The following is a 22,965-nucleotide window of genomic DNA, read 5'->3' as shown; positions in this document are numbered from 1 at the left end:
TAAAAATTAAATTAAAAATTAAATTAAATTTAAAAAAAAAACAGAATGGGATGGTTTGGGGCCAATCTACTGGCATAAAGGCCAATCTTCAGGGTCTCCCTTCATTTTGTCCAACCTGATCATGGAACCGTAATGAGGAGACACCTCAGGGCTGGGTCTTGGGCGGCAGCAATGTGTTCCCGCTGAGCCCTTCTCTCTGGGAAGATGGAAAGGAGGGCTTTTCCTTTAACAGAGATGCCTTCAGTCAGGGCAGCCTGCCCTAATAGCCGTTATCCAGCACTCGGACAGAGAGACAAACAGCAGCTCATCTGATCTGAAAAAACTGTGTCTGATCTTCTGAGTGAGGGCTTTGTGGCTGCCAGACTGGCTGTGGAGATAAACCAGCACATCGTGTCTTGAAATCAGATGCCAAGAGGGCACACAGACAAACTGAAATCTCTTGTGGGAAGGAATTTCACCCAATCTCAGTATTCCAGGCACCGGCCCAGGCAACTGGTCAGACTATTCTAACCCAGCCCAGTAATTCCCATACAGACTCTCTTTAGACATATAAACACAGCAAGAAGGAAAGGAAGCCTCATTAAAGAGGAGAAAGCATACAAGAGAGAGAGAGACAACTTCTGTTTTTCAGGAGAGCTCACCAGAAACCTGTTCAAGGATGAGAGCCTGTAAACTTAGTGCAAAGCAGGAAAAACAGATGAGGCTTGATAAAATTTACCAGTCTGTCTTTGTGGAAAGCGCACTTTCATTTTTTGAATTAAAATGTGTACTAGGATTGTATTTGCCAAAAGAATGCCACACACTCCATACTAAAAATAGAGTTTTCACGAATCGCGGTCACATACTTGGACTGTCTTAAAATGCCCAATTTGCTCTGTGAAAGTCAAATAATTAAGCATTTCATTCTGACTTAAAAAGATGATTGACATAAGAAAGCAATTGCATGATATATATCTGTGTAAATCGAATTGTGCATTAAATAGCAGAGGAATTAAAAAAAGGAGTAGGTAAGCCTAGATATGAGTAACATAATTATTCAAAATCTTTCAGTTGTGTTTTCTTTTAGGAATAAAACTCAAAGACTCTCTTGCCTCACAAAATGCACAGTATTTACCACATGTGACTAAAGAAAAATCACATCAGATAAGATACTATTTAGCATCTTCACAGCACTTAACCAAGTCAACTGTATGGGGCAAACGGCGAATGATGACCTTCCCTTTGAAGGTTATCACGTGTGTTGTTCTATATAATATTTTCAAAAGGCTCAAAATCTAACCATCGCAGGCACTTGCTAGGAGCCAAGTACCCCCTCTGACATGACTAAGTTTTCAGTTATAAGAACAAATCACTGTGTTCCCATGGAAATTGATTTAAACGCATCTACTGTCTGCCATCAATACAATTAATAACAAGGAAGGCACATGTATATCGAAGATGGTGAAAGCCAATCTGTTCAGAAGACTCGGCGGGTCCCTGGCATCTCAGTTCTCTATTTCGTGTGTGTTATCACACCCAGTCATATTAAGAATTGGTTTTCAATGCATTTCTCAAAATTCCTCGCCTGATTTCTCATGTTCAGGGAGAGTCTAATTGGATTTTTAATCCTTGGCTAATCACGGCACGCATGGCACGCCAGGTTTAGGTGGACACTGAAAAGTGCTTTCCAGCACCTATTATTTCAAGGCAAGCTCACATGTAACCCGAATCAGTAGGAAAATAACGTGGTAAGCCCTTCTGCTGTATAGACGTTACAGGAAAACAATACACTCCTTTCTTCACCACGAGGGCTGTCCCAGCCTTTGAAGCAGCTTTGAAATAATGGACCGCCAGGGGCTCTTTTCTTCTGGTTTCTATGCTTCAATACCAGGCTTGTCTCCTCTGTTTGTTTTCAGCTAATTGCCTCAAGATCTAATAAGTTAGTGATGATGGCTGCTGTGCTCAGGACCCTGCCAAGGAGAGATCACGTCCCCACAAGTGGGAGGAGCGCCAGGCGATCCCGGATACTGTGTGGGGTCCGAGCAGCATCGTTGATGGGCTTGGGGCTGGAAGTGTCTGCACGGTGAGGGGAGCTTCCCTGCAGAGACTGGGGGGACGCTCTTGTCACCAGCCAGCTTGGCATCTGGGCTCATTGGGACCCAGCCCCGTCTTCCTGCAGAGCCATCACGCTGTCCTTTTTTTGAGACCCATTAGAGGAAAATTCAACTTTGATGAGAAGCGTAATCTGCTTGTCTCTTTCTTCCCGCGGAATGCGCTTTCCTGAAGTTTTATACGATGTCCTCCCCTCCTCAGGGCAACTGAGGCTGATAAAGGAAGTGAATACTACTGGGAGCTAAGGGGCACCTCAGCCTGGGAATCCTCCCTAAGATGGGCAGGCTGTCCAGCACTGACCAGGGAAGAGCATCTTCCATTAAAAGGAAAAATCAGGCCCCTTAACAACACGACAGTGTTTAAACACACAGGCGCAGCTCAGGGGAAAGCAGCCTTTGGACCGGAAAACTAAAAGCCCAGCCCCAAGTGAAGCAGGTCGTGTGTTTCCCGCCAGGGTTTGAGTGTAGCCAGCGGCCTAGCCATCCTCAGAAGTACACACAGAGAATGTCCTAAGGCTGCATGACAGTGACCACAAACCGGGGGGCTTAACACAGCAGAAATGTGTCATCTCCCGGCTCTGGAGGCTGGAAGTCTGAAATCGAATTGTGGAGGACCACCTTCCCTCAGGGGCTCCAGGGGAGTCTCCTTCCCACCTCTTCTAGCTGTGGGACCCTGGGAGTGCCTGGGCTGTCCCTCCCCCGCTTCCTCCCCTCTGGGTGTCTTCTCCTTCACACGGAGTCCTCCTCTCTGTGTCTCTGTGTCCAGATTTCCCGTCTTATACAACACCAGTCATTGGATTAGGCTCCACCCCAGTCCAATACGAACTTGAACTTGATTACCTAAACAAAGAACCTATTTCTAAATCAGGTTGTGTTCACAGGGACAGAGGTTAGGGCGTCAGCATGGCCTCTGGGGAACACAGTTCACCCCCAGCACATACTGCGGAGGAAAGCTGCTCGTTTATCCTCGGGCGATATCCCCATGGGACCCTGATGCGGTCACGTGAAGAGGCCACCGATGACTGTGTCTCTTCTGTAACTGGTCCTCTTTGGCCTCCCTGTCACCACCCTGGGCTTTCTCTATCCTCAGACTTTGCCCGGGGTCTGAAGGAGCGTCTGGAGGGCTGACATGCCGACTCATCCTGTATTTACATCTAACTGTAGGTCCTCCCGGGTGTCGGGAGCCTGTGATCAGAGTTGCAGAGCCAGCCACATGAGAGGGTGTCTTTCTGAGTCCAGCGATTCTAAGTGTCCCTTACAAACACCCCAAGGCACCAGTGTTGTCTCAGGAGGTGATATTGGGAGTAGAGGGAATCGTGGTGGGAAGAAAAGGGTTGAGTTGCACCCCACAATCAAGATTTCCAGAGACCAGGCAATGTGCCACCCCTACTCTTCCACGTGCCCCTTGATCAAGCATCCCCTGATCTCCCTCTCCATCCTCTCCCCACGTGTGCTGACCACTGCAGGAGGGCAGCCGGCATCTGGACATGGTGCAAATTAGCCATATTCTAATCCCATGTTGTTTCAGTCATTCAATCTTCCATCTACTTCATCTAGCTTTTCAGTTGACAAGTGACTGATTTTTAATTTCGCTGTCATTTTTTGCTTGGTGTTTGGCATACACTTAGCTTTAGAAACCCAAGTTTAATCTGAAATATTTACTGAACTAAACATAGAACCTTCGCATCAAATAATGTATTTAACTGTGAAAGTTTGGACGGGATGCATGATCAGGAAAAAAGAAATCATTTTCTTAATAAAAGATATGGGGCTTCCCTGGTGGCGCAGTGGTTGAGAGCCCGCCTGCCGATGCCGGGGACGCGGGTTCGTGCCCCGGTCCGGGAGGATCCCGCATGCCGCGGAGCGGCTGGGCCCGTGAGCCATGGCCGCTGAGCCTGCGCGTCCGGAGCCTGCGCTCCGCGGCGGGAGAGGCCACGGCAGTGAGAGGCCCGCGTACCACACAAAAAAAAAAAAAAAAGATATGACTCAGTTTATTTTGAAAAGAAGTTTGCCATTTAGAATATATTTTAAATAGATTTTTATGAATTGGGCCATTCTTCAAAGTCTTTGTTGATATAATAAACTCTCCCAAAAGAAATCACAAATATACATCGAATGCATATGAACTTTGAAAATTGTAGTTGAGGAAGACTTAACCCTTTTTCTGATTGAGCTCATGTTTGCAGTTCCCTTTGTTTAAAATATGTCTAAGAATTCTACTTTTACTGCAAAAATAAATGATAAATTATTTATACATACCAATTATTTATTATCATTTATGCAAAGCTTGTCACATTATGCATGCATAAGGGGATTAAATCACCGTTAACCCACAATGCCTTTAGGGTCATTAGGGAACAGGCAAAAGGTGGCCTGTGGGTATTACTGTCGGCAAATATATGCTTTCGGAGCCAACACAATGCTTACGTACATTGCTGCTCTGATATATTTAATAGGAAGGGAAATATGGTATCAGAATTGTATCAACCAATAACACTTATCCACCTAATTATAAATTTGATTATCTCGGCACTAAACAAATAGCTCACCCAAGGAAATGCTGTGTGCCTTGTAATATAGATAGAAAATGCCCATCAATTTAAGCTTGAAACTAAAAGAAACAGAGGAGCTCAACTTAAAAAAAAAAGAAAAAAAGTGTGATTTTCCCAAGGCAATGCTTTTGTCATATAATGACATATTACAATCAAGAAGGAAAGATAAATCTGGAAAATACTGTGATATTATGACTTGTCATGGTGCTTCCTGATAGCATTCTGAATTTCAAGGCAAATTCAGTGAAGGTATTTTTTTTTCCAAAATACTAATGCATATAAATGAAATTATTAGCAGCATTCATTTTTAATGGGAAACCTAATAGAGGGCTTGCAAAACGATATAACTACCCTTTGATCCTGTGAAGCAGCATTTCCCAGTTCCTAGGGCAAAAATTATATCCGATATGATGATGGTAAAGAGCCACCCATCTTTGCTACTGACAGTTTGAAGATGTGAGATATGTTTAAAGTTCTGTTGGAAGTGTGTCCACGCATTTGCCGTGTCTGTTGGTGCAGTTGGGGTTTGGGTGAGGGCTTAGGAGGGCTGGCCCTAGAGCAGGGGTGACATTATAGGGGGAGCAGTAAACGACACCACCTGATTACGGAAGAAACTAACTTGCCGGCGGGGTGTTCTGGAGGGGTGAATAATTTGATTATTTTTCTTGATCAGAATTACCCCATCACTAAATGTGCATCTAGAGTTGTGCGATTAAAAAAAAAAAATATCGAAGTATAGTTGATTTACAGTGTTGTGTTAATTTCTGTTGTACAGCAAAGTGACTCAGTTATACACACACACACACACACGCACACACACACACACACACACACACACACACACATATATATATATATATATATATATATATATATATATACATACATTCTTTTTCGTACTCTTTCCCATGATGGTTTATCACAGGCTATTGAATATAGTTCCGTGTGCTACACAGTAGGACCTTGTTGTTTATCCGTTCGATATATAATACCATGCATCAGCTAATTCCAAACTCTCACTCCATCCCTCCCTCCCTCCCTCCCCCTTGGCCACCACAAGTCTGTTCTCTATGTCTGTGAGTCTGTTTCTACTTCATAGATAGGTTCATTTGTATCCTATTTTAGACTTCACATATAAGTGACATCCTATGGTATTTGTCTTTCTCTTTCTGACCCACCTCATTTAGTATGATCATCTCTAGGTCCATCCACGTTGCTGCAAATGTTAATTGCTTACTCTGGTCCCATTTAGAGTCATATTTGCTTATCTTGTCCACATTGGTATTACGCAACTCCCTTGATATTACACAACATTTCTAACCTTGAGAAATGTGCTGTTGTGTCAGCTCTAGAGATGGATAAAGCCAATGGCCATTCCAATTACGTCACAGCCCTGCTCAGTTTTCCAGCCATAAGAGTGGTATCCTTGCCCAGACGCATGTCAAAGAGCTCCACCCAGTCCAAGCCAAGACTAGGTCAGCCTTCTGCCACTTTTACACACTCCATTTAAAGGGACTCTACAGCTATGCCTGGTAGTTAATACCCCCCAGAAGCTCTTTCTCTCTGATTTATAATAAAACCATTATTTTGTTTTCAACTTAAGCTCTCTCCTCAGACAATAGCTTTTTAGATGTCACACACTCTTTATATTCATGGCAGATATATTCCAAGACCTTGGTGACTTCCTGAATTTTCAAATCTCACTATGGAATATAATTTCCCTCATAAAATGCAGTTAAGTGTAGCTGAAAAATTTAAATGGCTGTGTTAAGACCATCAATGAATCAACAGAGTACCAAAGGTATTTATGAAATGATTAACATAGATTCTTTCCTGAAAATAAACTACGTCACATCACAACACCACTGGAGTCATTTTAACCATATGTTTCTCTAAGTCAGAAAAATGGAGGCAGAGGTGGGCTTGCTTTGGGCACCACAGGGATGCTGTAGGGATGAAGGTGTGGGCCTTCATTCTATACCTGCAGTAGGATGTGTAAGCTTAGGTGCCACTGACAGGGCTGGTGCTGTGTGAGAAAACCAAATATGATGACAGAACCAGTGTTCTTCACTGAGCTGAGTGCTAGAATTGCCCCAGAGCTTAGAAACCTATGGATGCCTGGTACCCAGCCCCAGAGGTTCAATGTAATTTGTCTAGTGCAGAGTCCAGGCTTTGGGATGGCTTTTAACTCCCTACGTGAGTCTAATGTGCAGCCAGAGATGACAGCTGTACCCATGAAAGACAGTGGAGTGGTTGGTTTGCTTTACTTTGAAAATTGTAATAGGTTTAATGATAGATTTATCTCCTGTCAGCCTCTGTGCCATAAACACGTTACAAGTGATGAAGGCGTTGCTGTTCACAACAGCTGTTTACAATAGCATTGCTGGTTGTAAATCAGCAGAGATGCTCAGCTCCTCCCTGTAACGGGGAGCAAGCCTAGTTCCCGCCAAGGTGTGGACGCGCCAGACCCGACGCCAGGGTGACTTCCCCGCTCTCGCACTTGTGACAAGGTACCAGCATCTCTGGACCTCGTTTCGTTTCCTCTTTGGTAAAAGGAAGACAACATGGCAATGATTTCGGAGGGCTGCAGGGGTTCTTCTAATGACACAGGGTATGCTCTCCCCGACCCCTGAATCTACGTACCTATCCACCACCCATGTGGGCTGTTGGCAACCAGCCCCTTCCTGCCTCACTGCTCTAGTGTTCAGGACCAAGTGCACCGTCCACGTAGAGAAATGCCCGGCGACTCCCAACCCACAGCGCTGCCTGGACACACCTAGAAGCTCATAATACAGGTGGTTAGCTGGATACTGTCAGTCATGACATGCATTTGGACAGCAGGCAGGTCTTGGTGCCTGAGCGTCTGTCCGTGTGGCTGTAAACAGTTGGTATTTTTTGCCTTGAAATCCTCCTAAAAGCCAAATAGAACCTCTCCAAACATACACTCACAGGCACACATTCACATGTGCACACACATGTGGACACTACACACACACACACACACACACACACACACACAGAGTCTTCTGGCCACACTGACCTCCTCCACCTTTCAGGAGGCACGCCTTTTCTTGGCAAGTTCATCCTTGGCTTGAAGCCTCCATCTGGAAATCTAGGAATACGTTTCTACCCCCTGCCTCTCCCTGTCTGGCCCGTGGGACCCTGCACAGGACCTTCTGTCTGTGTTTGCTCCCAGACTGTCTAGGGCCCCGTCCTGGGGGTGGTACCCAGACCTCAGTCCTGGGCTCCCTCAGAACAGACAGAGAAGCAGAGGGAATGACGTGAACTTTTCAAACTCCTTCCCCTTGGAGCCAGCCGAGGGGGTGGTTAAAAAGCCGGATTCCGGGGGCTTCCCTGGTGGCGCAGTGGTTGAGAGTCTGCCTGCCGATGCAGGGGACACGGGTTCGTGCTCTGGTCCGGGAAGATCCCACATGCCACGGAGCGGCTGGGCCCGTGAGCCATGGCCACTGAGCCTGCGCGTCCAGAGCCTGTGCTCCGCAACGGGAGAGGCCACAACAGTGAGAGGCCCGCGTACGACAAAAAAAAAAAAAAAAAAAAAGCCGGATTCCAACCTGCCATCTAAGACTCCAGAGGTGGACCTGAGAGTCTGTGCCTTTCAACTGCCAGTGGAGGAGGGCATGTGTCCAGAAGACAGGGTGTTGGGGGTGCAGAAGGGGGGACCCGCTTCAGGAGATGTGCCCCCGCCTCCAGCAGTGGCATCTAGCTTGCACAGAGAGTGGACGGAGGGGCGTTCTACCCGGGGCTGGGGACAGACGTGAGACTGAGTTTGACATCTATTTTTACGTGGTGGGTGCAGTGACATGTCCTTTTGAATCCAAGCAAACGTGGTTTTAAGGAGTTTGGAAAATCCCATTGCACTTTAGGAAAAGCGTTTCCCTACAGATGGAGCCTAAGTGGGGGTCCCTCCAGATCCAGCCTTGCAGAGCTGCTCACCCTTAGAGCATCCCAACCCTTTGCGTCCTCGGGAGCATCTGTGGAAAGACACAATGGTGCAGGGAGGCCTCGCCACGGCTTGGAGGGGAGAGCAGGCGAGGGCCACGCAGTCAGCATCCCCTGGACGCCCGTGTCCCAGGCCGGAGGGCTGTGCGTGTGCTTGCGTGTATGTTGACACACGCGCGTGTGTGTCTGGGGGTGCAGAACACAAAACGGTTGCAAATACAAACAGGTCGTCGTCGTATGTAAAACACAATCCCTCGAGCATCCCCAACACATACGCAGACGCGCAAGCCCGGCATCTTCAAGTCATTTGAAAGGATAATTAGTGTGTGGTGTCTGCCTGAGACCCTCCGAGGGTTAGTGTCCATCCTGTTTGTCACTGTTTCCCTCCTAATCCCCTCTAATGAGGGTTTATGTTAACACGGATAAGCCCTCGCTGTGTGCGCTGCCCGGCCAGATGAGCTGACGGAGGACACGCTGCTCAAATGTCACCGCCCTTGGCTATCTGGCTACGACCAGACGTCAGAGGGCATTCGTGGGAAAGGGTCCTGTGGCACATTCTTCACTGGCACTGTGCAGGGAGGAAATCCCTCCCAGAGGGTTGCCACTCCCTCCGTCGTTCTTACTCTTTCTAGGATTCTATTTTCATTTACTTTCTGCAGCTGGTGGCTGTTAATGATGCTCTGCTTTGAAGGAAGACACCCCGGGCCGCCGCTGCTTTGGGTCTCGGGAAGCACAGCTTGCTTCCTTCCCAGGAAGACTTTGGTAACAGCTGCTCCGGATGGGGTGGAGCCAGGCTGCTCCTTGGGACACGAAGCCTCTGTAGGAGCTGAAACCAAGACTCAGCATTCCCCGGACTTGGCTGCAGAAGTCAGACATCATCTCATTTCAGAAGTGGTGCTAGCCTTCCTTTCCCCTCTGTGGTATTTAAGGAAAGTTTCAGGGACAGAAATGTGGGGGAAAGGCATCTCTCTGTTTAGACTGGCAGGAGGCCTTCTATAGGCTAATCCTTGTTACCATATTTATTTAGATCTAAGATAATAATGCAAAAGAAAACAAATCAGAAGATAATAATTATCACAATCGAATTTAAAAAGAACACTCACAATGTACTGTTGTTTACAAGTCCACGTACATGTGTGCTGATTATTTAGTCCATTCAGTAATTCTACGTTGTCCTTATTTTACATGGGTATCAGAGTCTGTGTGGGTTCCAGGTCACACTACACAAGAGGCACAGATCTGCAGCCTCACCCGCCCCCTTCTTTCCACCAGACTTGGCCACCAGGACGCCAGATGTTTCTGTGACATGAGCCTGAGGCTCCAACCACCCATTTTTAAATCTGGTTATTGTCAAGGGCGGAGAGGCAGAAGCAAGATACCAGGGTTCGCAGGGCTCACAAGTGGCCCCAGAATATGCTAGGTCTCTGTGGTCTCCCTGGGGAGCTGTGCGGGGTGGTGGGCAGCTGGATCAGGGAGATGCAGGGACGTGCATGCTCAGGCCTGGTGTCCTCCAGTGTCTGGGTACAGGCAGGCTCCCCTTGCAGGGCAGCGAGTGTGGCCATGGCTTGTCCACAGCAGTGCCCGGTGAGGTGGTGCCCACCTGCATCCCTGCCCTGCCGCCCCCAGGTTTCCTCCCATAACTCTGGCAGCCCAGAAAAGGGCTTCTCTGAGATTCTGGCCAAGAGCAGAGAGACAGGAGGAGGAAGAGCTCAGAGCCCGACGGCTCATGGGTTGGGGAGCAGAACGCAGCCTTGGGCTGATCTTGTGGGTGGTGTGGGGAGAGAGAAAGGGGGTGGGGACACAGAGAAGGGTGATCACACCGGCTTGAGGAACGCACCCTGCGCCCGCCTGAGAGCAGCTTGTTGATGAGTCTCTGTGGGAGGGTCTGGACGGATCTGCTTACAGGTGCACAGACAGAATATCCTCTCAACAGAACCCCAGGGGTTCTCACTTGAACTTCAGGTGATGGCCCGGGCAGGGGCAGGGGTGAGGATGGACATTCAGGGACCAGAGTGTAGTCATGGATGGGGACACTTGCAGCAGGACCCTCAGAGGAGCACCCAAGACAGCGCTTGGGGAGATGATAACCAGCTGTACCGTCTCCAGGTTTACGGATGACACATACTGTCATGTGTTATTAGGGTGACACGTATGCCAGGATATTGGAGTGTCTCGTTGCACAATATTTGAAGGACCTGTTTTAAAAGAAAATAATTTTGCCAATGGGGGAGAAGAGTTTTGAATGGATGATGGCTCAGTGCCACGAGGCAAGCAAAGTCTTGAAGAAAGACATTCATTTGGGTGAACGTTGGAACGTCAGGTGGTCACTGTCAGACAAAGAGCCCTGTTTGACTTGTAGGTGCCCCCACAGGACTGGGACCCAGGTGGGGCCACCTTCCTGTGTCAGGAGTAAGGGTCCAGCATGTTTGGACTTCTCCGGGTGACATGCGACATCCGCTTGGACCTGAGCAATGACAGGAAGAAGATACTGAAGCCCTAGGGTGCTGGCATCCAAGGATGTCCTCAGTAGGGTGTCAGGTACACAGGGTGAGGCGACACCACAAGTGGCAGACTTGACTTCTCATAAATTCTCCAGAACTCGTATTTCCACTGGAATTGTCTTCCCCTTAAAGCTGGTCACCTTGGAATAGACCGTGCACCTTCCGAGGAGAAAGTCATGACACATCCTTCTAGGGTCTCTGAGCGTTGCCTCAGAGACAGCGATCTGTTCCCCTGAATACTCGCAGTGGGGACATTTTTCCTTGGAGGATGTTTGATTTCTGGAGAGACAGATCCTTCTCCACCTCTTGAGATCACCTCCACTTTCCACAAGAGCCGGGTTGTTTTCTTCTCTTTGTCACCGAAACCCTACCCCCGACACTGGTGAGTCATGTGAGACACCCAGATCATCGTCTGGATTAATGAATGAATGAGCTCATCAATCTGAGTTTTGTTTGGGGTCAGAATGTGGCAGCACTGAATCTGGGGGCTATGTCTTAATTCAGTCACAACCAGGAGGTCACGGACCTCGAGGGGTGAAGGGACCTGTCCCAGACATGGTCGGGACCTCCCAGGCCCCTCGATGCTCCCCGGTGCACATACCTCACACACCTTACCCCAGGCACCTCTGCCTGTCCTGGGGGCTCCCTCTGACCTCGAACAGCCCCTACACCCAGGATAGGCTGCACTGCCCAGGGTAGAGCCCCCAGGAGCGACCCTGAACCCATGATGGACGGGACTTGGCCAGTGCGTTAGTCTCATGGGGGGGCTGTAACAAAGTGCCACAGACAGGGGGGCTTGAAACAACAGAAATTTATACTTGCACCGTTCTGGAGGCCAGAAGTCAGAAACTGGGGTGTCAGCCGGGCTGTGCCACCTCTAGACTCCTGGGGAGGACCGTTTCTTGCCTAGCTCTCGGCGTTGCTGGCAATCTTTGGCTTGTAGCTGCATCGCTACCAGCTCTGCCTCTGTCTTCCCAGGGCTTCTCCTGGGAAGAGTGCCTCTGGGTCTCCCTCCTGTCTCCTTATCAGAACACCAGTCACATGTACTTGGGACCCATCCTAACCTGGCATGAGCTCACCTTCACTAATTATATCTGCAAAAAGCCCTATTTGCAAATAAAGTCACATTTACAGGTTCCTGAGAGCAGGGCTTGAATCTGTCTTTTGGGGGACACAATTTAACCCACAACAATGGGACCCCATATCCCCACCCCTGGGTGGCTCTGGGATGTGACCTGCTGCAGCCTCCTAGCCTCACCTCCCACCCCTTCTAGGCTGGGGCTTTGGGGGTCACATCTCATTCATAAATCCTTGTCTCAGGGTCTGTGTGGAAACTCAAGCCATACAGGACATTCAGAAAAAACAGAAGGAAGACTCTGTTTGCACATCAGACATTGGTGAGGATGTGCAGGCTGCATCTCATAGCCTGCGGGGCTGCCCACCTCCAGACTGACTCTGGACCCCACTCCACCTGTAAAACTAAAGAGAAGGAAATACAGTTCAAGACCAAGGCCTGGTTTTCGTGCTCCTATCAGGACAGCTCACGTTTTAGGAGGGAAACATGAGAATGTAGGCACACTGCTTTCCCACAGGAATGACACCCTGTATCACTCAGGTACACGCCCCCGCCCAGGCTTGGAGGCCTACCTGGACTGCAGGTGGGGTTCAACCAGGAGACAGTGGATGAGCGTCTGGTGTGTGCACCTGGGATGGGGCTGTCTCACCGGTCGCGAACCACGTGAAGTGAGCCCTGGTTCATTGCGGTGGGATGGGCCAGGCTCTGTTCCCACTGGACTGAAGAAGAGGAGCGCATCCTTTGCTTCTCAGTTTTCATTTTCTTGGCAATGGATCATCTTCAAGAAACACAGTTGTAATGTGTCGTCATCCATCACACACTGTGTTGTGCTGTCCATCGGGGCAGTAGAGTCATGGCCCTGGTGTTTGTCATTTCCTTCCTGGACTCATCAGGACACAGGTGTGTGAGAGGAGATGGTGTCGGAGCATGCGGTCCAGCGACCCGCCCCGTGGCTGCCCCTCACTGGGCAGAAAGGGCCCTGTGGTCTCCAGCCTTCCCACCATCCATGCTCAGTAGCTCAGAGGTTTCCAAGACCAACTGGACAGCACAGGGTCACTTAGAATGGGAGCGACTGAAGCCTCCCTGCATCCTGATGAAGACCTTCAGGTTCAGGCTTATTTTAACCATAGGACATCCACGAGCAGGGCGGATCCCCTCTGGAGCCTGAGGAGGACATGCATGGCGCACTCACGTCTTCAGTGCTTTGGAAGGGTACCTTGTCTTAACTGCACACACCAGGTATAACCGAACACTATTAGGGGTGGAACATGTCCTGCACGCGTGCGCACTGAGGCCCAATCCCGGTACTTTCGGAGCCTGGCTTTATTTGGAAACAGGGTTTTTGCAGATGGAATCAAGTTTAAATGAGGTCATCAGGGACTCTCATCTACAGCTGGGGTCCTCATAAGAAGGGGAAATTTGGATGCAGACACACACAGAGGGATGCCACGTGAAGATAAATGCGGAAGGGGTGATGCTTCTGCATGCCCAGGGATGCTAAGGACGCCAGCAAACCACAGAAGCTGGAGGGGGGCCTGGACCAGACTCTCCATCACAGTCTCAGAAGGAAACAGCCTGCTGACGCCTTGATCTTGACCTTCCTGATCCAGACGGGGAGGCGATGCACTTATGCATCTAAGCCACCCCGTTTGGAGAACTTTTTACAACAGCCTCGACAAGTAATTCATACCGCCCACAAAGCAACAAAAGTGTCTCCTTTAGTGTGCCAGGAACTTCCAAACTGTATACAATGTTATAAGTGTTCTGCTTTGGGGCCAATTGGTGTGCAAAGTGTTGGAATATAATGTAAGTTAGGATAAAATCTCAATTCACATGGGGTTCACGTGCAGAGCAGACAAGGCTGGTAGTAAGTGTGGGGAAAAGTACTTCAAGTGAAGAATTCTCAGATTTAGCAAAAAAAACATAGGACTCAGTTAAATTTTAAATTCAGATAAACAATGAATAGCTCTGTACAAGCATGTCCCCTGCGATATTTGGTATGTGCTTAGACTAAGCAACCTTTCCTTGAGTATCTGACCTTCAAATCTGCATCCTATGTTTGTCTGGCTACTCATTGTGGGGCTTCCCTGAGGCCAGTTGTCTAAAGGGGGGGCAGTCACAGTAAGTGCACAATGACTTCTACAACGTTTAACAACTACACAGAATGCCCAGGTCTCCCCACATGGCTGAGCCCTGGGGTCCCGTGACTCCCACGTCTGACCTCGATGGGTTCCACGTGTGGATCCCATGCCCTGCGGGGCTGCCGCAGTGCTGGCTGTGGACACAGTTGGAGCTGGGAGTCCAGAGCATGTTGCAGGCAGATGGAGCCGCTCTCCTGGCGGGGAAGATAAATTACATCCCGGGCCCTCTCAGTCCAAACTTCTGCTGCTGCTGCAGCTGAGGGTCAGATTTATGACCTTCTGGGGCAAGCTTTCATGGTTATCTCTCCAACAGGGGTTGTAATCAGACCCTCTCACCCAGACCCCGAAGCTGGCAGGGGGCTGAGGGCCTTGCTGGGAGAGGCCAGACCATGTTGAAGTCTAGGAAGCCTGAGATGGCAAAATCTCCCAGAACATCTTTTGTGCCCAATTTCCTAAAAAAAAAAAAAAAAAAAAAAAAAAAAAATCAACCAGTCACTTTAAAAATACAGTAATAAAACTGCATTAAGCATGGCTATAACAGCTCTTGAGCTCTGGGATAGAAGTGGGCTGGGATTTCCTGCCCAGAGCCAGGGTCAGGCAGTGAGGACATGGTCTCTGTGCACTCACTGGACATGGTTCAACCCAGTTCATCTCAGATCAGGAGGCAGCGCACACCGCGTCCTGCATGGAGACACCAGCTGGCTCTTTCTGCAGACACAGTGATGCTTATTCCCGGGAAGGATGCAGGGCAGTGGCTGGCTCTGTGGACTCTAGACCACTTCCTGTGGCAAGCCTGTGGCCTGTCATGGAGAAGAACTAGCAGCCCCTGTCCGGGATCCTGGTCCTGCTGGGGTCCTGCTGAGAGCTAGCCCTGGAAGCTGCCGTGGTCCCCGTAGCTCAGACCCCAGGTGAGCCGAGGTGGGATGGGGATCAATGGACCCCGTCTTCTTCCTGCCACTATCATCATCAAGGCTGGCCTGGCCTGCCCTGGGCACCCGCTGCTCAGCTTTCTCTGGCCCTCCCAGATCTCCAGAACCTTCCTGCTGGAGCGCCCAGAGAGCCGTTCCTTTTGGACCTGAGTGCCTGATGCTCGAGGCAGCTCCACTCCTGTGCAGTCCTTGCTTGGGTCTGGCCCTGCAGGTAAGCCCTGCCTTCTACACCACGGCGCAGCCTCAGCCTTTCTGTGTCTCTTCTCTGGGTTCTTGGGAACCACCTGCTTCCAGGTCCGGGGTCATCTCTCTTACTCGCACCAGTAGTAACCTCCACACGTCACGGGCCTCACCCAGTTCAGGAAGGAAGACGCGTGTGCACACGTGACTGGAGGGACCCTTCCCCCAATGCGCTGCTTCTGCTCAGCGAGGGGGGCACAGGGGGACCCTACCAGCCTGTCTCGCCACCTTCCCTCCCCTGCTCCTGCTACTTTCCTGCCTGTTCCAGGTGGCCCTGGGTCAGTGCCATGTTCACTTTCTGGATGTTCTCATAGTGATGTGCCAAAACACAGGAGCAGTGGCCAAACAGCAATTATTTACAACCTGGTGCTCTAGTAAGTGGCCTTGGCAGAATTGATTTTTATTTAGCCAAAGATGGTTCATAATTCAGAACAAATATTCCATCGAGTTCAAGAATGCTGCATGTTAGGCACTCCAAGAACATGCGCTTTCCGCTCAGAGAAGTGAACGGTGAAATCCATAACTACCTGCTATCCACACTGAGATCGTTGTTAGATCATGCCTGAAACGTATGATCTCATTCCCAGTGTTGCCACAGCTTGGAGGGAGCTCGGAGTAGTCCTGCCCCAATCCTGCAGGCCTGAGCTCATCGCAGGCGACGGAGCTGTGTTAAACCAGATGAGCCTTCTGAGAAGCAGAAGCCATGTGGGTTAAATGTGCTGCAATCTGACTCGGGGGAAAAATGCTGCTGTAAACAAAAACAGGGAGGGGCAGGACCTCTGGAGGAGCCCTTTGACCCCAAATGAAGAGGGATGGAGAAGGGAAGTGGATGGTCACATCCCAGAGCCCTGAGAAAGAAGGTGAGAAAGGAAGAAAGAAAGAAAGAAAGAAAGAGAGAGAGAGAGAGAGAGGAAAGAGAGAAAGAGAGAGAAAGGAAGGAAGGAAGGAGGAAGAAAGAAAGAAAGAAAAGAAAGAAGAGAAAGGAAGGAAGGAAGGAAGGAAGAAAGAAAGAAAGAAAGAAAGAAAGAAAGAAGAAAGGGAGAAGAAAGAAAGAAAGGAAAAGAAAGAGAGAGAGAGAAAGAAAGAAAGAAAGAGAAAGGAAGCTTTCCTCTTTGTTTCCTGGTGCTCGAGGAGAGGGGTTTAAGAGTGCTGCTTAGAGGGTCGGCGGGAAGATGGCGGAAGAGTAAGACGTGGAGATCGCCTTCCTCCTCACGGATACACCAGAAATACATCTACACGTGGAACAACTCCTACAGAACACCTACTGAAGGCTGGCAGAAGACCTCAGAGCTCCCAAAAGGCAAGAAACTCCCCACGTACCTGGGTAGGGCAAAAGAAAAAAAAAAAACAGAGACAAAAGAATAAGGACGGCACCTGCACCAGTGGGAGGGAGCTGTGAAGGAGGAAAAGTTTCCACACACTAGGAAGCCCCTCCGCGGGCGGAGACTGCGGGAGGCAGAGGGGGGAGCTTTCGGGACCGCGGAGTAGTAGTGCACAGCGACGGGTGCGGAGGGCAAAGCGGGGAGATTCCTGCACAGACGATCGGTGCCGACCAGCACTCACCAACCGAGAGGCTTGTCTGCTCACCCGCCGGGGCGGGCGGGGCTGCGAGCTGAGGCTCGGGTTTTCGGTTTTGGACGGAGCTCAGGGAGAGGACTGGGGTTGGCGGCTTGAACATAGCCTGAAGGGGTTAGTGCACCACGACTAGCCGGGAGGGAGTTCGGGGAAAAGCCTGCACCGGCCGAAGAGGCAAGAGACTTTTTCTTTCCTCTTTGTTTCCTGGTGCGCGAGGAGAGGGGTTAAGAGCGCTGCTTAAAGGAACTCCAGAGACGGGGCGCGAGCCGCCACTAAAAGCGCGAACCCCAGCGACGGGCGCGAGACGCGGCTGAGGGCGCGAGAGCCCCCGAGACGGGCGCGAGCCGCGGCGGGAAGCGCGAGCCCCAGAGACGGGCGCGAGCTGCGGCTGAAAACCGCGGACGCCCAGAGGACGGGCGGGAGACGCTGGGGCTGCTGCTGCCGCCACCAGGGGGTGCTGTGTGCGAGCACTGGTCACGTCTCCGCGCCCCTCTTCCGCGGAGCGCCTGTGCAGGCCGCCACTGCCAGGTTCCCGGGGTCCAGGGACAACTTCCCGGGAGTGCGCACATCGGCGGGTCTCAGGCTGGTGCAGCGTCACGCCGGCCTCTGCCGCAGCGTCACGCCGCCTCCTGCCGCCGCAGGCCCGCCCCGCACGCAGTGCCCCTCCTTCCCCCATCCCCCAAACCCCCGGCCTGAGTGAGCCGGAGCTCCCGAATCAGCGGCTCCTTTAACCCCGTCCTGTCTGAGCAAAAAAACCGACGCCCTCCAGCGATCTGCGCGCAGGGGGCAGGGCCGGGTACAAAGCTGAGCTCCTGTGAGCTGTGAGAGCAGGGAGGAGAGGGGGAGGTCTCTCCCTGGCAGCCGCGGAGGCGCGGATTGAAACTCCACGATCAACTTGATGTGCCCTGCATTGTGGAATACCTGAATAGACAGGGAGTGATCCCAAAATTGAAGAGGGGGGAATTTAGGAGCGAGATCTGTGATTTTTTTCCCTTTTCCTCTTTTGTGAATGTGTGCGTGTATGCTTCTGTGTGAGATCTTGTCTGTATACTCTTGCTTCCACCATTTGTCCTAGGGCTCTATCCGTCCATGGTTTTTTTTTTTTTTTTTTTTTAATTTTTTTTTAATAATTAATTTTAATTGTAATAACTTTATTGAACTTTACCTTCGTTCTTTCTTTCTTTCTTTCCTTCCCTTCCTTCCTTCCTTTAGACAGCGAATCACCCCAGGTTGAGGGGGTGGTCTCTGGGAGCAGGATTTATGATTTTTCCCCCTTTGCCTCTCTTTGTGAACGTGTATGTGTATGCTTCTGTGTAAGATTTTCTCTGTATAGCTTTGCTATCCAACATTTGTCCTAGGGCTCTATCCGTCCATGGTTTTTTTAAAAAAAATTTTTTTTTTCTTAATAATTAATTTTAATTGTAATAACTTTATTGTACTTTACCTTCGTTCTTTCTTTCTTTCCTTCCTTCCTTCCCTCTTTTAGACAGCGAATTCACCCCAGGGTTGAGGAGGTGGTCTCTCGGGAGCAGGATTTATGATTTTTTCCCCCTTTGCCTCTCTTTTGTGAACACGTATGTGTATGCTTCTGTGTAAGATTTTCTCTGTATAGCTTTGTGTTCCAACATTTGTCCTAGGGTTCTTAGCTGTTCTTTTTTTTTTTCTTTCTTTCTAAATATTTTTTAGTACAATAACTATATTATACTTTATTTTATTTTTACTGTATCTTCTTTCTTTCTGTCTTTTTTCCTTCTTTCCCTCCTTCCTTCCTCCCTCCCTCCCTCCCTCCTTTCTTTCCTTCTTTGCTTCTTTCTTCCTTCCTTCCTTTCCTCCTTTCCTCCTTTCCTTCTTTCTTTCCTCAAACTTCTACTAATTCTCTCTACATTTTCTCCTTCTTTCCCTCCTTCCTTCCTTCCTTCTCCCCTCCCTCCCTTTCTTCTACTTTGCTTCTTTCTTCCTTCCTTCCTTTCCTCCTTCCTTCTTTCTTTCCTCATACTACTTCTCTCTACATTTCTCCTTCTTTCCCTCCTACCTTCCTTCCTTCCTCCCTCCCTCCCTCCTTTCTTTCCTTCTTTCCTTCCTTCCTCCCCCTTCTTTCCCTCCTTCCTTCCTTCCTTTCCTCCTTTCCTTCTCTCTTTCCTCAAACTTCTACTAATTCTCTCTACATTTTCTCCTTCTTTCCCTCCTTCTTTCCTTCCTTCCTCCCTCCCTCCCTCCCTCCTTCTTTTTTTTCCTACTTGCTTCTTTCTTCCTTCCTTCCTTTCCTTCCTTTCCCTCTTTCTTTCCTCATACTTCTACTAATTCTCTCTACATTTTCTCCTTCTTTCCCTCCTTCCTTCCTTCCTTCCTCCCTCAGTCCCTCCTTTCTTTCCTTCTTTGCTTCTTTATTCCTTCCTTCCTTTCCTCCTTTCCTTCTTTCTTTCCTCATACTTCTAATAATTCTCTCTACTTTTCCTCCCTTTTATTCTGAGCCGTGTGGATGAAAGGCTCTTGGTGCTCCAGCCCAGGAGGCAGGGCTCTGCCTCTGAGGTAGGAGAGCCAACTTCAGGACACTGATCAACAAGAGACCTCCCAGCTCCACATAATATTAAACGGTGGAAATCTCCCAGAGACCTCCATCTTAACACCAGCACCCAGCTTCACTCAACGACCAGCAAGCCACAGTGCTGGACAACCTATGCCAAACAACTAGCAAAACAGGAACACAACCCCACCCATTAGCAGAGAGGCTGCCTAAAATCATAACAAGGCCACAGACACCCCAAAACACACCACCAGACGTGAACCTGCCCACTAGAGAGACAAGATCCAGCCTCATCCAGCACAACACAGGCACTAGTCCCCTCCACCAGGAAGCCTACACAACCCGCTGAAACAACCTTAGCCATTGGAGACAGACATCAAAAACAACGGGAACTACGAACGTGCAGCCTGAAAAAGGAGACCCCAAACACAGTAAGATAAGCAAAATGAGAAGACAGAAAAACACACAGCAGATGAAGGAGCAAGATAAAAACCCACCAGACCTAACAAATGAAGAGGAAATAGGCAATCTACCTGAAAAAGAATTCAGAATAATGATAGTAAGGATGATCCGAAATCTTGGAAGTAGAATGGACAAAATGCAAGAAAACAGTTAACAAGGACCTACAAGAACTAAAGATGAAACAAGCAACGATGAACAACGCAATAAATGAAATTAAAAGTACTCTAGATAGGATCAATAGCAGAATAACTGAGGCAGAAGAACGGATAAGTGACCTGGAAGATAAAGTAGTGGAAATAACTACTGCAGAGCAGAATAAAGAAAAAAGAATGAAAAGAACTGAGGACAGTCTCAGAGAGCTCTGGGACAACATTAAACGCACCAACATTCGAATTATAGGGGTTCCAGAAGAAGAAGAAAAAAAGAAAGGGACTGAGAAAATATTTGAAGAGATTATAGTTGAAAACTTCCCTAATATGGGAAAGGAAATAGTTAATCAAGTCCAGGAAGCACAGAGAGTCCCATACAGGATAAATACAAGGAGAAATACGCCAAGACACATATTAATCAAACTATCAAAATTAAATACAAAGAAAGCATATTAAAAGCAGCAAGGGAAAAACAACAAATAACACACAAGGGAATCCCCATAAGGTTAACAGCTGATCTCTCAGCAGAAACCCTACAAGCCAGAAGGGAGTGGCAGGACATACTGAAAGTGATGAAGGAGAAAAACCTGCAACCAAGACTACTCTACCCAGCAAGGATCTCATTCAGATTTGATGGAGAAATTAAAACCTTTACAGACAAGCAAAAGCTGAGAGAGTTCAGCACCACCAAACCAGCTTTACAACAAATGCTAAAGGAACTTCTCTAGATAAGAAATGCAAAGAAGGAAACGACCTATAATAACGAACCCAAAACAATATAGAAAATGGAATAGGAACATACATATCGATAATTACCTTAATGTAAATGGACTAAATGCTCCCACCAAAAGACACAGATTGGCTGAATGGATACAAAAACAAGACCCTTATATATGCTGTCTACAAGAGACCCACCTCAGACCTAGAGACACATACAGACTGAAAGTAAGGGGATGGAAAAAGATATTCCATGCAAATGGAAACCAAAAGAAAGCTGGAGTAGCAATTCTCATATCAGACAAAATAGACTTTAAAATAAGGACTATTAAAAGGGATAAAGAAGGACACTACATAATGATCAAGGGATCGATCCAAGAAGAAGATATAACAATTGTAAATATTTATGCACCCAACATAGGAGCACCTCAATACGTAAGGCAAATACTAACAGCCATAAAAGGGGAAATTGACAGTAACACATTCATAGTAGGGGACTTTAACACCCCACTTTCACCCATGGACAGATCATCCAAAATGAAAATAAATAAGGAAACACAAGCTTTAAATGATACATTAACAAGATGGACTTAATTGATATTTATAGGACACTCCATCCAAAAACAACAGAATACACATTTTCTCAAGTGCTCATGGAACATTCTCCAGGATAGATCATATCTTGGGTCACAAATTCAAGCCTTGGTAAATTTAAGAATATTGAAATTGTATCAAGTATCTTTTCTGACCACAACGCCATGAGACTAGATATCAATTACAGGAAAAGATCTGTAAAATATACAAACACATGGAGGCTAAACAATACACTACTTAATAATGAAGTGATCACTGAAGAAATCAAAGAGGAAATAAAAAAATACCTAGAAACAAATGACAATGGAGACACAACGACCCAAAACCTATGGGATGCAGCAAAAGCAGTTCTAAGGGGGAAGTTTATAGCAATACAAGCCCACCTTAAGAAGCAGGAAACATCTCGAATAAACAACCTAACCTTGCACCTCAAGCAATTAGAGAAAGAAGAACAAAAAGCCCCAAAGCTAGCAGAAGGAAAGAAATCATAAAAATCAGATCAGAAATAAATGAAAAAGAAATGAAGGAAACGATAGCAAAGATCAATAAAACTAAAAGCTGGTTCTTTGAGAAGATAAACAAAATAGATAAACCACTAGCCAGGACTCATCAAGAAAAAAAAGGGAGAAGACTCAAATCAATAGAATTAGAAATGAGAAAGGAGAAAGTAACAACTGACACTGCAGAAATAAAAAAAAATCATGAGAGATTACTACAAGCAACTCTATGCCAATAAAATGGACAATCTGGAAGAAATGGACAAATTCTTAGAAATGCACAACCTGCCAAGACTGAATCAGGAAGGAAATAGAAAATATGAACAGACCAATCACAAGCACTGAAATTGAAACTGTGATTAAAAATCTTCCAACAAACAAAAGCCCAGGACCAGATGGCTTCACAGGTGAATTCTATCAAACGTTTAGAGAAGAGCTAACACCTATCCTTCTCGAACTCTTCCAAAATATAGCAGAGGGAGGAACACTCCCAAATTCCTTCTACGAAGCCACCATCACCTTGATACCAAAACCAGACAAGGATGTCACAAAGAAAGAAAACTACAGGCCAATATCACTGATGAACATAGATGCAAAAATCCTCAACAAAATACTAGCAAACAGAATCCAACAGCACATTAAAAGGATCATACACCATGATCAAGTGGGGTTTATTCCAGGAATGCAAGGATTCTTCAATATACGCAAATCTATCAATGTGATAAACCATATTAACAAATTGAAGGAGAAAAACCATATGATCATCTCAATAGATGCAGAGAAAGCTTTCGACAAAATTCAACACCCATTTATGATAAAAACCCTCCAGAAAGTAGGCATAGAGGGAACTTTTACCTCAACATAATAAAGGCCATATATGACAAGCCCACAGCAAACATCATCCTCAATGGTGAAAAACTGAAAGCATTTCCACTAAGATCAGGAACAAGACAAGGTTG

The 22,965-nt window shown here is 47.8% G+C and overlaps 1 protein-coding gene across 1 annotated transcript in view; it reads left to right on the top strand.

Moving 5' to 3' along the window:
* LOC116751148 (basic proline-rich protein-like) overlaps window positions 1–22,965 on the top strand; it is a gene marked incomplete at its 5' end in the record, with an annotated part of 76,662 nt that overhangs the window by 45,080 nt on the left and 8,617 nt on the right. The window contains 1 exon segment of the mRNA XM_032626582.1: window positions 15,345–15,459. Coding sequence (XP_032482473.1) covers window positions 15,345–15,459 — 115 coding nt within the window.

Source organism: Phocoena sinus, chromosome 3 (assembly GCF_008692025.1).
Source record: "Phocoena sinus isolate mPhoSin1 chromosome 3, mPhoSin1.pri, whole genome shotgun sequence".
NCBI classification, from domain to species: domain Eukaryota; kingdom Metazoa; phylum Chordata; class Mammalia; order Artiodactyla; family Phocoenidae; genus Phocoena; species Phocoena sinus.
The sequence above is the reverse complement of the archived record's forward strand: the minus strand, read 5'-3'. Positions and strand labels throughout refer to the sequence as shown.